The sequence below is a fragment of the Hyaloscypha bicolor genome (genome assembly GCF_002865645.1).
Source record: "Hyaloscypha bicolor E unplaced genomic scaffold K444scaffold_17, whole genome shotgun sequence".
NCBI lineage: Eukaryota > Fungi > Ascomycota > Leotiomycetes > Helotiales > Hyaloscyphaceae > Hyaloscypha > Hyaloscypha bicolor.
Window position 1 is genome coordinate 1,159,346 of NW_020194519.1, and position 17,201 is coordinate 1,176,546.

At 36.6% G+C, this 17,201-nt stretch overlaps 2 protein-coding genes across 2 annotated transcripts; one reads left to right on the forward strand and one right to left on the reverse strand.

Moving 5' to 3' along the window:
- Positions 1 to 9,197: 9,197 nt before the first annotated feature.
- On the reverse strand, positions 9,198 to 11,760 carry K444DRAFT_554208 (uncharacterized protein). Its single transcript, XM_024876641.1, has 2 exons — positions 10,028 to 11,760; positions 9,198 to 9,427 (listed from the first exon to the last, which is right to left on the reverse strand). Exons 1-2 carry the CDS (start codon positions 11,623 to 11,625, stop codon positions 9,295 to 9,297), a joined length of 1,731 nt encoding a protein of 576 aa, XP_024741755.1. The 5' UTR covers positions 11,626 to 11,760; the 3' UTR covers positions 9,198 to 9,294.
- Positions 11,761 to 14,394: 2,634 nt separating this feature from the next.
- K444DRAFT_660048 (uncharacterized protein) lies at positions 14,395 to 16,227 on the forward strand (the record flags this gene model as incomplete). The annotated part of the gene is made up of 1 exon (XM_024886424.1): positions 14,395 to 16,227. The coding sequence occupies one exon, from the start codon at positions 14,395 to 14,397 to the stop codon at positions 16,198 to 16,200; it is 1,806 nt and encodes a 601-aa protein (XP_024741756.1). The 3' UTR covers positions 16,201 to 16,227.
- Between the last annotated feature and the right edge of the window lie 974 nt (positions 16,228 to 17,201).

Below are 17,201 nucleotides of genomic sequence, written 5' to 3' on the forward strand. Positions count from 1 at the left end.
CCCAATTATCCTAGTAGTAATTTATATAGGAATATAGCTATTAGTTAAAGTACTAGTTAATAATCTCTATCTAGCTATTAGTTTAGGGATAATTAGTAATTAATAACTTGAGCTTTATACTAATATATTTATAGAACTTACTCCAGAAATCTAATATAAACTAGGGGCCTTAATTAAATACTATAGTCTCCGGAATACTAATTTGGTAAACTATATAAGTAAGAAATAGGGGTATTAACTCTTTAGCTATTACTATATCTCAGATAGGAATTATAATAGGGTACTTGCCTAGATAATTAATAAAGATTACTACTATATTATATTTATTCCTATTTTCTGAATACTTCTTAAAATCTATTAATATATACTACTAGAGGCAGTTAGGGACTAATAATAGATACAAGAGCCCTGGCTTCTTATTTCTAGAAATATAAGATTATTAGTAAGTATAATAGTTATTCCTATACTAATTAATATCTATATTTTAGCCTGGCTAGTAATAGTAGGCCTAAAGAAGCTATTAAAGCTTGGCTTGTCCTAGATATTCTATTAGGGGCTATATATATATCTCCTAAATAAGGATAGTATATAAGAATATCTCGAGTATTATTATATTATTAGATATAAATAGTTTACTATATTATAAAAGGAAGCTATCTTATAATATTCAAATATCTTTCTTCTTATTTCTTGCCTTATCCTATAGCTTTTCTAGCTCTAGTAACTTTCGGTTCTCGCTTAATAGCTTATTTACTAGCTAGATACTATTATACTAGGTTTCTTCCTAAGCCGGGCTTATAAAGGCCTTAATTAGGGCTAACTAGAGATCCCATATAATATTATTATTAATCTTTTATTATAAGAGGAGAATTTGGGTTTAGTAGGCTATTATTACCTTATTCTAGGTAATTATATTCTCGTATTTCCTATTTAGGGCATTTGCTTATTTATTTAACTTACCTGTCTAATATATAAGCTTAAAATAATAGTAGGAAAGATATTCTATCTAGTAAGCTTATTTTACTAAGAGCTTCTTTATAGTTATAAAATACTTAAGGGCTCAGTAATCTAAGTAAATTATAAAAGGTGCCTCCTATAGGCCTTCTAGCTCCGCTTGCTATTTAGTTAAAGAGAGAATAATAGTAAGTATCTCCTTATTATAAATATTATAGTTTAGCTTTACTAACTATATAGTCTTAGAGAAGAATACTACCGGGTACTAGAGTTCTATCTAGGAATCTTATTATAAGAAAATACTAGCTATAACTCTATTTAATATATCTATCTTAACTATAATAAGAAGATTCGGGTTATAGTAATATAGAATCGGTACTAAGAATATAGCTTGCTTTAGCTTAGTAAAACCTTCTTAATACTAATCTATTTACTTAAATAGAACTCTCTTATATATTAGAGCTATTAGAGGCTTTACTATATAATTATATTTCGTAATAAAATACTAATAAAAGTTATAAAAACCTAGAAAGCCTTATATTTCTTTAATTATCTTTAGTAATTACTAGTCCTTAATAACTACTATCTTATCTAGGTCTATTTTAATACCTCTAGTAAAGATAATAAAGCCTAGGTATATAAGTAACCTTAAATTCTAAATTCTTAATATCTACTTAAAAGCCAGTATCCCGTAATTACTAAAAGACCTTTTATATATAGTTTTTATATTTCAGGGAATTATCTAAGTAAATTAGGATATTATCTAAATAAGTTATATAAAAGATATTAAGGTAATTAAAGAGAATATTATTTATATACTTCTAATATATAGCAGGGCTATTAGTTAGGCCTTCCCAAAGGACCTTATACTTATAGGCCCTATATCTTATATGAAATATTATAAGTTCTTCTAATTCTGGATCTATTCGGATCTAATAGAATACTTACCAAATATCTAGCTTTATATAGACCTTAACTTAAGCTAGTCATATAAGGGTCTTATAAATAAGGGAAAGAGAATAATAGTTCTTCTATATCAAGTTATTTAGCTTATAATAGTTAATATAGAATTAGAGAGTTCTATTAGCCTTTTTTATAAAAAGGATTAGGGATATAAAAGGGAACTAGCTTGGCTTAATAAAGCCTTATTAGAGGTTCTTTTTAAAAAAGCGCTTAATTTCCTATAGTTTATAAGTTAACTATTAATAGAATAGAGAATACTTTAGGCTCTCTAGGCCTTTGGGATTATTAATCTAAATCTTATAGTTATATAATTAATATAGGAATAAGATATTTAATACTTCTTTTAAAAAGATATCTATAAAATTCTTAAATTCTTCTAATAAGACTTTTACTAGCTACTATAGCTCCGTTTCTCCTAGCTATTACTTGCCTAAAACGAACTTGTCTTCTTACTATAATTCTAGCTCTTTATTAATCTCGAAAAATAATATTATAAAGAAAAGGTTCTTTTTCTTCTATAGGTTTATCTAGAAAGCAGCTAGTAAGATACCTATAATATTAATTAAGGGCCTTAACTAGATCTTATAGCTTTTCTTTAAATAATATGGGTTTAATATCCCTATCTCTGGCTTAAGAGAAACTTTTATATTCCCTAAGGTTACTTATATTTCTCTATAATATTAAGCTTAATTCTTTTACTATATATAGCTTTTTAAACCCGGCTTAGGAAAAGAATAAGGGAATTTCCTCTTTATAAGCTAAGGTCTTTAGGACTTATCTATAGCTATAGCTTTATTTCTTTTATTTATATCTTCTTAGTACTAGTTACTTTTTCCAGGTTTTAAGTTCTTATATATAGTAATTAGGACCTTATCCTAATTCTTCTTTCTAGGCTAATTATCTAGCCAGATTAATCTTCTATTCTTGTAATTAATTAGGATACTAGTACTTATAAATTATTATTATTCCAAAATTATATTATACTTATCTAGCCCTATAACTAGTATAAGTACTAGAACTTTCCGTTTATTAATTAAGAATATAAGCTTAATATAGTAAGTAATAGGTATAGCCTATTTACTATTAAACTCCCTTATATTATAGAGTAATACTAATTAAGTAGGCTTAATATCTAGAAATTATTTAATTATTCTTATAAACTTGGAATTAATAAAAGTATATCTATTTACTCTGGTATTAATAAGAGAAAAAGTCTTAATACCTAATCCATTATTACTAACTATATAAGAAAGTATAAATACTTTACCTCCTAGTAGCTAGCTTAAATTAACTTCTACTATATCCATATAATATAGCCCTAAAGAGGAAACTTTCTTTAGGGGTTTTTGTTTTCCTATTCTATATTCTTAGATAGCTTACTTATAGTAAGTACCGCTAGCTTAGCTACTAAAACTTGCTTTATATACTTTATCTTGGGCTCTGGATAGTTCCTAGATATATAACTAAATCTATTATAGTTATAATACTTGAGATCTGAGGATCCGGGCTTTGGGGTAGTAGGCTTATTTATTATTAGGGTCTTAGAAGCGGGCTTCGTATAAAGAGCGCCTCCTGGGCTTGGCTTATTTATATCTTTATTAGCTTTCTTAGATACTTGTTCTTTCTTTTTATAGTAAGCTCGGATCTGCTAGTTATTTGTAGTATAGTATTATATAAATTCCGTAATACAAATAGCCGGGTTATTATAGTATATAGCTATAGCCTCTTGAAACTTCCAGGTAAGCTTATTATTCAGGTTATTCTTAAGGTCCTATGGGTTAATATTTCCGTCTGCTATATATCTCAGGAACAGGATATAGAACTCCTGAAAAGTCTGGCCCTTTTTTATAAATAGCTTCTTAAATACTTACTAAGTATTATACTCTTTATTCGGGTTACTATATAGCTTTTCTAGATAGGTATATAGTTCCCTAATAGTCTTATATATATATTAACTATCCTGGTTTAGGCAGAGAGAGATTAGTATAAGGATATAGCTACTTATATGGCCGGATATATAAATAATCTTGAGGTCCTCTATCTAATAGGTATTAGAGTTACTATAGAGCTTATTCTTAATCTGAACTAACTAATTATTAAAGGTAATACTATCCTTAGTTATACTTTCGAAAATGGAAGAATTAGGGAATTTAACTAAGTATCTATTTTCTAGAGTAGGGGAACCGGTTATCCCGGTAGGCTATATAATAAGCTTCTTAATAATGGCTTTATTCTTTTATAAGGCTTGCTTGGTTTCTCTTAGCTAATTATAATAATTCTTGCTATAGGTAAGAATATTATATATCTTTAGAATTAGCTTAATAATCTCTTTATATAAAGCCTTTAGGTTCCGAAATAATTCTTAGAACTCTGCCTTTAATAAGATAGGTTCCTTTTCTTTTTCTGCTTTCTGGAAAAGAATATCTTTTCTATTATAAATATTAATAAGATATTCGGACCTCTCAGGAGACTTAATAAGAGGCTCTGGTTTACCTTCTAGTAATATACTAGTAATATCTTATATTATAGCTTTTTCTAACTTGCCTAGTTATTCCGGAACTTGCTTTCTTATAGATTTTCGTTTAGTAATAAGGTTACTGGCCTATTTACTTACCTGGCCGGTTCAGGGCTTTCTTGCCTAGTTATTCTAGGGCTTTCTTTTATTCTAATATTAGTTAACCGGTTCGGAAATAGCTATAATATATCGTATCTATACTTATCGAAAACTAATCGGATAGGTATTATTTAGATCCTCTATAGGATTAAGAAATGGGCGAGCTTTGAATTATATTACGAGTATAAGATCTAGGGCCTGGAAGGCATAGTTAGATTATTTCTATTTTAATAATTCAAAGCTAAAGAGAGAAGAGGATCCCGAAAGAGCCTCGGATCTAAATAATCACAAGCTATATACAGGCCTATATACTAGCTTAAGCTCGGGGTCACGTGTAATAATTAGGTAACTATAGATGCCTTACTCAGATATTAGATGCCTCTCTAGCTCTAGTCTAACCCCTATTAGTACCGTATATTATAATAACTATAATAAATAGTTCTTAAAAGAAACTTTTACTAAAGCTATTAAGACTTAAGAACTTAATATATCTGGGTTATTAAGATATTAGAATACTATTTATATACTAGATAAGCTAGCTCTTAAAAAAGAATTACTATAAGCTAATTATAATAATCCTATAAATAGGTATTTTAGTACTAGTAAGATACTAGAAATTCTCTAAAAAAAGTATTTCTAATAAAATATAAAAAAGAATATAAAAGATTATATTAGAACTTGCTTTATATATTAATAAACTAAAATAAAAAAATATTTATTATATAGTATATTTAGTTTATTTCCTTTTCTCTCTAAACTATAATAAGAAATTACTATAAACTTTATTATAGAACTGCTTTCTTCTAGATTTTATAGTAAGATATATAATTCTATATTTTATAGTAAGATATATAATTCTATATTTTATAGTAAGATATATAATTCTATATTTATTATTATTAATAAATATATGAAAATAATATAATATATTCCGATTACTAAAAAAATCTCGGCTTTTAAGTTAGTAAAGCTATTTATATATTATATTATTAAAGATTTTAGTATATTTATAAATATAACCTCTAATAAAGAATTTGTTTTTATAAGCAAGTTCTAATTAAATCTATACTTTTATTTAAAAGTTTAATAATAGCTAAATATAATATTTTACTTATAAACTAATAAATAAATAGAGAATCTAAACCAAACTCTAGAATAGTACTTAAAGTATTATACTAGCTACTAATAAAATAACTAAATAATAAAGCTTATTTTTATAAAATTCATATATAATAACTTTATATATTTAATAATAGGAATTTCTTTATTTTATATATTATATAGATTCTATTCTAGTATTAAATTATATATTAAGAATAATATTCCAGAAAAAAAAATACTAGTAATATAGGAAAAAGTATAGAAAATTTAAGTAAAATAAGAAATACTAGAAAAATAATAATAAAAAATAGTAAATATATAGAAAAAGTATTATAATAAGAAATATATTAATAAGGAATTTAATATATATAATAAAGTTATACTTTATATAAAGAATATTTAGTAGTTATAATCTAATATAAAGCTAGTAAATAAATATCTCGATTTCTTTAAAGTTCTAGAAATTATAGAAATATATAAATAGATATATTACTTAAAATTACTATTATTATATTAGATCTATAATATTTTCTATATTTCTCTCTTAGAATTATAGTACTTATAAGCTAGTATTATAATAAAACCAGAACTAGTTAAGATTAAGAATAAAGAGAAATTCGAGATAGAATTTATTATAGCCTATAAAAAAGACAAAAAAGAAAAGAAATATCTCATTTATTAAAAAGGCTATTTACTAGTAAATAATATATAGGAACTACTAAGTAATCTAGAGAATATAGTTCAAGAATTATAAGAATACTTAAAAAAGAATAATATTATAATACTATTAGCTAAATAGAGGCATAAAATATAAATACTTTTATTAGGAAACTATTAAAAACCATATATTTATTTTTGGAAAAGTTATATAAAAATTATTAAGAATTTTAAAAACTCTAATTTCTATATTCTATAAATATCCTATTCTTATTATTATTCTTATTAGAATTCTTTTAAGAAATAAGTAGCAAATTAGCCTATAAAGCTATTAGTTATTAGTAAGAAACAAGAAAGAAATAAGCTTACTTAATACTAAAGAATATTAATTATATTATTAAAAGTACTTTATATTTATACTAAGCTAGTAAGAATTACTTAATTTATTTCTTAAATTATTAGAGAAATCTATTAACCTCAAATAATAGCTTTAATATAAGAAATATATATAGTTTAGTATAAAAGAAAGATAATAATAGCTTTCTCTTTTTTAGATAAAGATTAGGAAAAATACTTATATATATTAATAACTTAAAAAAAGCAGTTTAATTATATTATATATATTTAAGAAATTTTAGATAGTATTAGAATAGGAAATAAAAGAAAGAAATTTATAATTTATAGAATTATATTTCTTATTCTTAAAGTAATAGTAATTATATATTAAGTAATTATTATTCTTAATATAAGTAAGGTCGGGAAACTTAGTAATATTCTTGAAATATTAAAGATAATAAGGGCAAATTAAGAATATAAAAGTATTAGCCAAACGGGTAATAATAGGCTAATAAGTACTAAGAGAAGTATTTATCTTAATAAATAAAGAAGTAGAAAAGAAAATTAGAAAGGAACTTAAATAAAGCTTAAAGAAGCTTAAAAAAGCTTAAAGAAACTTAAAAAAGCTTAAAGAAGGCTTAAAGAAAAAAGGCAAGAGATAAGAAAAAGCTAGGTATAGTATTATAATTAGGGAAAAGGAAGATTAGTTAGTAGGAAAGGAAAGGCCTTTTTATAATACTCTTTCCCTAAATAGTAATTACGAATTTGGAACTAGTTCTATATTAGAAATATCCAGAAAATTCTAAAGAAAGAATTTATAAATAAACCAGAAGATCGGATTAACTTTTCCAAATTCTTGGGCCTATAGAATAATAATTTATTTGCAAATAAAGGCTAAGTTAGGATTTATAAACTAATTAGAAAACCGGAAAAGCTTTATATCTAATAATATATACTATACTTATATTACCTTTATAAGAAGAAATTACTAGAGGTAATTTGCAAATTAACTAAGTAAAATTAGTAAACTATATCCTTAATTCTATTATCTAATATAATAATAGAATAATTATAGAAAGTTTTTAGGAAGAACTAGTAGCCGGGAAAGTTTTAGGGAATTATTTATAAAGCTATTTATAGTTTTCTCAGGCCTCTTAGGAATAAGGGCCCAGAGAAAGAATTAATATAATAGATATATATAATAGTATATAGATAGGTATTAGATATTATAAATCTAGTTTCCTATTTTAGGTAAAGCTTATAATTAGAATTATATAAGTAATCGGAATTATACGGATTATATAGGATTATATTTCCTAGTTAAGTAAAGTATTTTGCAGGCTTAGCTAAGTACTAGGGAATATATAGGGAGATATTCCTAGCTTTAGAAAGGGGTATTAATTAGTTTTTTATTAGAATTAATTCTTGGAATTAGTTATATTTACAAGTATTACTTTATAGCTTACTTACCTTAATTACTTATATATTACCCTATTATTATATGCCTTATATATATAATAGTATATAAATAAGTATTAGATATTATAGATCTAGTTTCTTATTTTAGATAAAGCTTATAATTAGAATTATATAAATTATATAAAATTGCATTTTCTAATTAATTAAAAAGTTTTATATATTTAATTAAATATTAGAAAATATATAAGGAAATGCTTTTAGCTTTAGAAAAGAATATTAATTAGTTTTTTTATTAGAATTAATTCTTGGAATTAGTTATATTTATAAGTATTACTTTATATTTTATTTATCTTAACTATTTATATATTATTTTATTATTATATATCTTATAATATATTATATTAATAATTATATATATAATATATTATTTTTTATATAATTACAAATTTATTTTAATTAATAGTTAATAATATATATTTTATTAAATATAAAAAAGAAAATAATTATAATATATATTTTATTAATTATTAATTAATAAAGTTAATATTTCTTTTATATTATTATTAATATTATTCTTATAATTATATTATAATAAAGTTTTTCTTAAGAAAAAATAATTGAATTTTTTTTATTTTAATAATAATTTTATAGATTTATTTAAAAAAAAATTATAATTCCAAAATTATAAAAAAAATTTATACTGGGGTGCGTCTCGGGACATAGGGATAGATGTTATAAGTCATAAATAGAATTATAGAGCTAGCGGAGGAGTTAAAGACTAGGTTAAACTCTAGTAAGGGTTTGCACCAGCTTGTCCCCCTATCTGACTTCCAGTATAGTCGGGCTCTAACCTCATATTCGCCCGTTCGGTTTTCAGAAGTTGCTAGACAGCGGCTGCTTTAATCTGAGGTAAGTGTGACTATACCTAAGCCCTGACGTTGGTAAGTTGTTTACAGCACACAGACCGCTGTAATTACAGTGAGACCTCGCTAGAACTTTGGGCTCCTAAACCCTGAAGGTCGCTAATATTACAGCGCAGTTTCGGGCACGTTCTCTTGGCCCGTGCGTGTTAGGTCACATGTAGCGCTAAGAGCCATAAAAATCCTTCGTCAAAGCTTTAAGACTTAGATCTCTAATCAATTTGTCCATCAATCACTTTCCCTGTTCGACGTCTATTAGTTATTGGACTATGCCCTCCATGTGATATATGTCCTTGATCGTCAGCCGAGATGCTCTTTATTAGCACGGCTTTATACTCCAAAATGAACATAAGGAACCCAGTGCGGACGTGCTGTTCCCTTACTCCCCTCTTCAGCGCCACCACCGTCATCCCGGTCGACTTTTCGCGTACCTCTATTTACTCCATGTCCTTTCGTCGAAGCACTCGAAGCGTTTATACTGTCCTGCATCTTACCCGGATCTAAGCCCGAATCTAACCCCGCCATGACCTCGAAAACATCCTGTAACACATCCTGCCCCTCGACTTCTAAGGAGCCCAGAGTCTCCCAGAGCGGATTCAACGAAGCACTATCCTCCGGAATCTCTTGGTCCTTGTCCTGAAGTCCCAGTCCGGTGACGAGCGCATCCAAGTCCTCGACGATATCTTGCAACGAACCTGGAAGGGCAAACGCCGTGCTCGACGAAGCTCGCGCCTCCTTATTAGAGATCCTTGGGCTGTTCCAAAGCTCCAAGTTTTTCAAAGTCTTTGGGTCAGCTTGGGACTGGGTCGGTCTCATAGTCCAGCTGGTCGACACATCCAGGTTATCGAGATCAGGGAGGGAACAGGAAGATCCAACCGAATCAACATCCGAGCATCCACGAGTCACAGTCCGTACCTGTCGGTACGGGCCCGAGTATCTCAGCATCCCGTACTCCCACGTTCGTTCCGTGAGTTTTTGGACACTCACTATATGATCTTTCAACCATGCTTCCATGTCCTTATCGTTCATTACTGACGCCTCGCCCTCGAAGAATTGATGAGACTCGGCTACCCCCGTTGGGCTTTCCATCGGCCTTTTGCCATGCGTGACCGACTTGTCGATGTCCTCATAGCGGCGTTCTCGCTCCTCGGGCCTCATCTTGTCAACCCAGAGATCTCGAAGGGTACGGCTGGCGTTGTGCAGCCCCCGGCACACGGACCCGTTTGTCAGACCACCCTCGTGAATGCCCTCATAGGTAATCCTGGACATCTCCACGCTCCACTCGTCGTCTGCGTCCCAAAGAGTGCCGATGACGTGCCGGAACCCCGCGAGCTGAAACGCGCTGATCAAATGAGTGCTCTCGTCAAGATACGAGTCATCCCTAACTCGGCCGGTACCACAGGCAGAGAGGTACGCGAGAAATGGCGCGTGAGCATTGAGGTTGAGTTTGAGAAGGTCAGACACGCAGAGGGGGTTGTCTTTCCAGTCATGCAGATACAGCTGGCTGTTTAATGGGTTCGAGGCGTCGGCATAGGCGTGACCAGCGAAGTGGAATACTTTGCAGTTAGGCAAATTCCGTAGTATGTCCCGCTTGTGTGGGTTTTGGAAATCGATGGTCTTGAGGGACATCGATTTGCAGATATCCCGGACGTTGGCTACCTCGTCTGTGCTGTAACGGAGCGTGTTATATCCACTTGTCTGCGACATTGCTACGAGCAGCGCCTGTCCAGGTGTCGACGGTGAGGTAGTGCATATGCGACGACGGCGACCGCTAATGACTACTTTAATCGAACAGCTATACGACGACATAACCCTATCGATGACCGTCTTGTAGGACCGTTTGCCGTGGTACCCAGCGGCGTGGAGCGGGAATCTGCTCAACGGGCCTGTCGGGATCCACCATATACGTGGTAGGTCACTGTCAGTCGAAGGAGGCTGGATGAAACCGAGAGCGTGCAGAACCGGGCAAGCGATGGTAGCCCACAGCCAAGCGAGAATATCAATGCTCCCCAGATCGTCACCCTCGCCCTTCTTTTTGATGTCTTGCAAGTATAGATAAGGGAGACGCAAACTTCGTGCTCTGTCTCGTTGAACAAGAATCGCATCGCACCGAATCTCGCTGACGTTGATGACGGCGATGGGTCCACCCCTGGCAGCTTCCAGTATGTCCGAGTCATTTGGTGAGCCCAAGAAGCTTTGAAACCCAGGCAGTTGTCGAATTTCCTCCAGAATACTATCAAACTCCCGTACAGCCTGGTCGCGGCGATCGAGTTGTTCGGTATCGGCGACTTCGCGGCCGCCGGATAACTGGAAGAACGTGGTGACTTTGGAGGGTGCAGGAGTACTAAGTTCCTTCTGCAAACGAGTGAAGCGTTCCGCCACTAAGGGGTGCTTGGCCTGAAGGTCGTATGCATCTGCACGAAGGTCCTGCAGAGACGCTACTATGACACCGCGACCACTCTCGAGGAGCTCCAAGGCGAGCATAGGGTCCTTGTCTGTCTCTAATGCCAGCGCTGCTGCGTTGGATGCCACACTGACGGCACTGGAGAGCAGGAAGAGAGTATCATCAGAACTTTCAAGCGATCGCACGATCATCCTGGGGACAAGGCCGATAGCAAAGACCGCGTCTTGGAACAGATTTTCCATGCCCTTATGATCCATATATGAATGTAGGAAGACGAGAATATTGAACGATATGATTCGTAAAGGTAGAAACAAATTGGCATTGCGCAAATTAGCTCTGGCGCTGTTGAATGCGTTCTCGAGGTCGGCCGTCGATTTGGTACGATCGTATCTCTTGAGGAGACGCGGCAGAAGCGCGCTTCGAGCAATCCCGAGATCTAAAGTGCTGTCTCCACGTTTGTCGAACACCCTCTCAAGCACCTGGATTGCCTCATCCAACGGGGCAATCTCCTCAGTCGCGAGGCTCTTGGCTTCTAGACACTCGGAAAGCACTACCGAAAAGAATCCCCTGCCTAGTGGTGCACCGAAATTCTTACAGAAGTCAATTGTTGGCTGCGACCATGGCGGATCTGCGTTGACTTCAAAGGCCGCAAGCGCTGCTCTCGCCGCATGGATACTTTCGTCGAATGTATTCAGATCCTTCGTCGCTTGGTACTTCCTGAGAAGTTGCTCTGCGAGATCGCAAAAGAGGTGCGCTCGTAGTGGATCGTTCTCGGGCAACGTGTCGATAAACTCCCTCATATTCACAATAACCTGGTTGTTATCAAACAATGATTCAGCGCCGAAGAGCTGGGCGAGGTTATGGTCGTTGAACAAAGCGGCATTAGCCCATCTATGCCCCACGATTTCCTTTTGGTCAATCTCCGGAAAGCCCGCATACAATATTTTTAACTCTTCTTTTATTCCCTTGCCCACATATGCCGGTTTCAGAACAGGATTCGGGCTCGTAGGATCATGCTCAATCTTGAGTCTTGGTATCGTAAGTCCGCAGTTGACGCTTGTTAGACAAGATTGATATAGTATCCTGTATTCGTTTTCGTAGCCAGTTAGCTCGTCGACTGCTTCTTCAACCAACGCCATGCTTCTTTCAAGATCAATCTCCCAGAGCGTCTTGCTGAATTTGATGAAAAACAGTCTCGAGACTACCATGGGCATCAAAGCGGACGCGGGAAGGTCAAGCTTGCCTTTGAACTTTTGCATCTGTCGTTCAAGGAGAAGAATGAGTTGCTCCGTTTCACTGATGCTGCTCGGGTTTTCTGTGGCAACCATCCCTACAGATATCGCAAACCACACTCCATCAATCCCCTCTAAAGTTGTAGTGAGGACTCGGTTGAGAAGTGAGATGGTCTCGGCTTTGCCAGAATTGGATTCAGAATATATAGATGCAGGCCGGAGCGAAAAGGAGTCCAGTAGACTGGTCTTGTGGGTGGTATCCGGCATCAAATCGACTGCCTGTTTTCCATACATAACGGCTTGTTCAAGGTCTCCCTTCGTCCCCGTCTTGGTGTGTCGCTTCATAAGCAGTTCCGTTAGGAATTGCAATGCTGAAATCGGACTCCGAGTATTCTCAAATATGATCCCATCCATTTCATAGTACTCATCTGGTATTTCGGGCATAGCCTCAATTGCCTGTTTTCCTATGAGGATGGCCTCGTTGAGATCCTCATCTCCTCCTATACTCTCGAACTTTCTGTCGAGGAGGCGCGACAAGTCGACCGCGAATGGAAGTCGTTCCGAGTAGTCTGCTGCAATCTCCAATCCTTGCCTGTTCACTCCAATTGCTTCTTCAAGCTCATGGCTGCCTCTCGTATTCTCATAAATCCGTGATAGGCATATTGCAAGTACTTGTGAGAACGCTACACGTTCAGCGGGAAGTGCTGTGGTATCTATGGCTTGTCCGCTGGCTTGGGCGGCTTCTCTCAAGTCGTGAAGAGAGCCATGCAGTTGGTCTCTCTGCTGCAAAGCTACTGCGAGAGCATTCCATAAATATGCCCGAAAGTTGGACTTCTCATCAGCATTCGCGCGCAAAGCTAATCTGGAAAAGTGGACTGCTTCGTCAAGAGTACCTGCCTCCCATTTACCTGTCGTAGAACGTGCGAGCAAGACCCGCATGGAACTGGTCTTGGCCAGTGATGCATAATAGAAAGCAAGGTCCGGAGAATCCGGGTCAATCTCTAGGGCCTTTGTCGCTAGTCGAATGGATTTTTCTAACGTTTCGCTGGCCTCTGCGGACCTGTCTGTTGGCTCTTGGAACTTCTGAAACGTCGTGCTCTCCATGTATTGTCGCAGGAGACTGCTGGATTCGATAATGAGATTCCTGGCTTCCGGATTGGCAGTCGCCAACTGGTAAGCTCCACCATCTGCGGACGCCATAACGGGCACAACCGATAAAACCCGGTTGGTTTGGTGGGTTCTCCCTGATCAGGTGCAGAAGTCAAATGCCAGCCTAATCTGCGGGGAACTAGGCAATATCGAGCTTTGGCAAGCTGGAGAATCAGTTTTCGTTTGCTAACCTTCGGTTATCTTCTGGCATCGAAAGGGGAGACGTGTAGCGGGCATAAGTGATAGCCAATACTTCGTTTCCTAAAGCTATGCGTCGATTGCAGTCGAATATAGCCTTTGACGAGTAATCGTATGTGTGTGTGTCGTACGAGAAGAGAGTGTGGACGGAACTTGCGTGACTGCATATGCAGCCTGACGAATCGAACTCGTATAACTGTTCGCCCTGTTGTGCCCGGCTGCAGCTCAACTCGCCCAATCACAAAAAAACCATAAAACCAGTACTTTATAACCATGCACTTCATGGTTGCGGCTCACTGCTTGGCACTCGAGTCGTTGATGCGTGGCTACGGCCAATTTTCTTTTTATCACTAAATCTTCCTTCTGTTACTTCGGAGGGTCGTCAATCGCCCAACGATCAGCCAAGTGTCATTCGGACCACGATACAGCTTTCTGTCAACTTTCCTTATGGGGTCGGAACCAAAATCTTCGATGAGGCACTATGCTATCCTAATCGGTATCTGTTTCACCCCACTTGAACGGCGCAGCGAATGGCAACCGCTCAAAGGATGTGTCCAAGACGTTCAAAGCATGAGGAAGCAACTTATGAAGTCTTTTCCTCATTCTGACACCCAGGTACTCACAGCGAGCCTCCAGCACCCTGATGATGCTCGCCCATCGGGGAGCGTCGTGCGTGACAGGCTTGATCCTTTGGTTAAATACTTGCCCTACAATCTTGCAGTGGATGTGGCCCATCCTCCAGAACCAGATCCTGCGCCGAACGAGGAGAACGAGGACGCAGGTCCCGTGTACCGAGCGGCGTCATCCCGGCTCAACTGGTTGATTGATCCGGAGGGCTATGTTGTACTTGCTGCATGTGGGCCGACAGAAAAGGCTATGGAGCTGGACTTTGGAAACGGGCAATTCTATGGGGCGTTGTCCTACTTCCTAGTCAGAGCCTTCATCCGACGGGGAGGTGTCGGCGGCAAACATCAATACATATACTCACATATCGTATCACGATTTCGAGAAAAGTGCCCCAATCAGCGGCCTATGCTTTACGGAAACAACACCCTCAGTTTCTTCACAGACTCCACGTTTCCGTGGCACGCAGCCCCGATTCCGGTCGTCAAAACCGCGACAGGTCTTCAACTTGAAGCTGGTCTAGCTCATGGCATTAGCTCCGAGGACTTCTTCGCGATTGATCCAGACGATCCTACTTCGGACCTTACCATAGCATCGACATCAAGTCCCCTAACGTTCAAGGCCACAGAGGTCCGTGGTCTAACTTCAGACTTGGAGTTGCTAGACTCGAACGCCGGGGCTTTCACAGCCGCGTCAGGTTTGACTGCGACAGCAATCACTCGCTTGTCTCTACGCAGATTTACTATCGGGCTTAACTTGCAGATTCCACGTTCCGAAGTATGGTCGAAAGCCGTGCATGATCGAGTGTCGCTGCACATCACTTATGTCGACGGGACCGAGGACGCCACTACCTTTACATTCATCGTCACCGTTTTAACGAACGATTATTACCAGATTCGAGAATATGGCGACCTTATTCCGGATAAACTCTTGCCAAAGTCTATGTATCCTCTGGAAGAGAATGCAGAGTTCGTGCTAGATGTTATGGAGCACGTGGCCCAATATTGGGATATATACAACTTGCGCGAGCCAAACTACTCGGAAAATCCACTGCGAGAACAGTTTGGTGTCTCACTCGTGGCTAGTGATGATAGAAATTACCACTCACAATGTTGTCATCCCACCACCCACCCTATGGCTCTGGTTAAAGATGGGGATTCGCTCGAATTGGTCGTGTTGAACTGGGGCTTGTCGGCACTCTACGTCAATGTCTTTGCTATGGGGGCAATATGGGATGTCGAGGATCTCCTGTACGCTAACCACGAAGTTATTCCTCAGCGGCTCAGTTACAACGCCCTAGAATTTTTTAACAACACTAGCCATAACAGTGGCGAATGGAGGTTGAAGATACGGATGTCCTTGCCTAAGGAGTTGGGTGACAGTATAGAAAGGTGCGACGATTATATCAAGGTCTGCATCACCTCGCAGCCAACCTCGTTCACGTCGTTGGAGCAACCTAATCTTGGCGAGTTTTTAACACTCCGGCGGAAGAACAGACACAGACACAGACGAGGGGAGCAAGATACAAGTGCTTCACTGGAGGCCTGGGCCATGCTTACCTTTCCGGTGCATACTTATGAGGCTGGAGCTTGGGAAGACATGATGAGAGATCCTTGGGAACGAACTTGACTTGCCAGTTGAGGACCTTGACTAGCGACTTCTCTAGAAGGACAAGTTTTATTTAATTTTCATTTGAGCCGAATTGGGAGAAACGTTCTTTATTACTCTTGTCCTGGACTGTTTGGGCAATAGGCCAAGCCATTTGAGCCTATACAGACAACAAAGTCGGCACCTCACGGAGCAGTGATGCCAAATGCCACCTATGGTAGTGACATGCGTCTTTGCAGTAGTGCCCTTGGGGCGATAAATACGTGCGACATTTTTAATAGCATGCTAGCAGCAAGCGGCTTTGCCTTCAAATTTGGACGCCATGAAGTTAATCAAGCTATTGACAGCCGATAACCCAGGAAAGAAATAAAGCGCCATGTCAAATCGCTACTGCTTCGAGAGCTCGCTTTTATCAACCTGAGCGCCATTCTCATAACTCTGAAACGTGTCAGGATAGCAGAGAGTATATTTTCCGCCATCAACAACCGTTTCAATGAGGTAAGGACCCCTTTTCTGTCCATCCGCCGACGTGACATAAACTGAATCGCCGACACTGAAAGCACTCTCCTATATGATGATATCTTAGTTTTGGGGATCTAATACAAGTTTCAAGGCAGCATGCGACAAACTTCTTTAGGTGCGAGACTCCTCCCCTTTCCACCCTTATCGACAGTGAAATCTGGGGTCGTGCGTCTTCCATTCGAAAGTTATTATTAGCTTCATAGCCAGCTCTAGCTAGAGAAGCACCTGTACTTACCCGTCGGACGAAGACATCTTCGCTAGACTAATCCACGAGGCAAACAATGGAAGGCAGCGAGAGAGCTGCGGTTCTTATGTTGCCCGATTGCTTCTTGTCATAGCCTAATAGGTCAATAGTCTGGTCTACACTCCAGATTGGTTGCCTTGCAGATTACTGCTCACTGCAACCCAGCCCCGCTAAGGCGGACCACGACAAGACACTTTGCTCAAATGCTTGTCGTTAATCCAGGACCGCATGAAAGCACGCCCGGCTACAGTGCAGC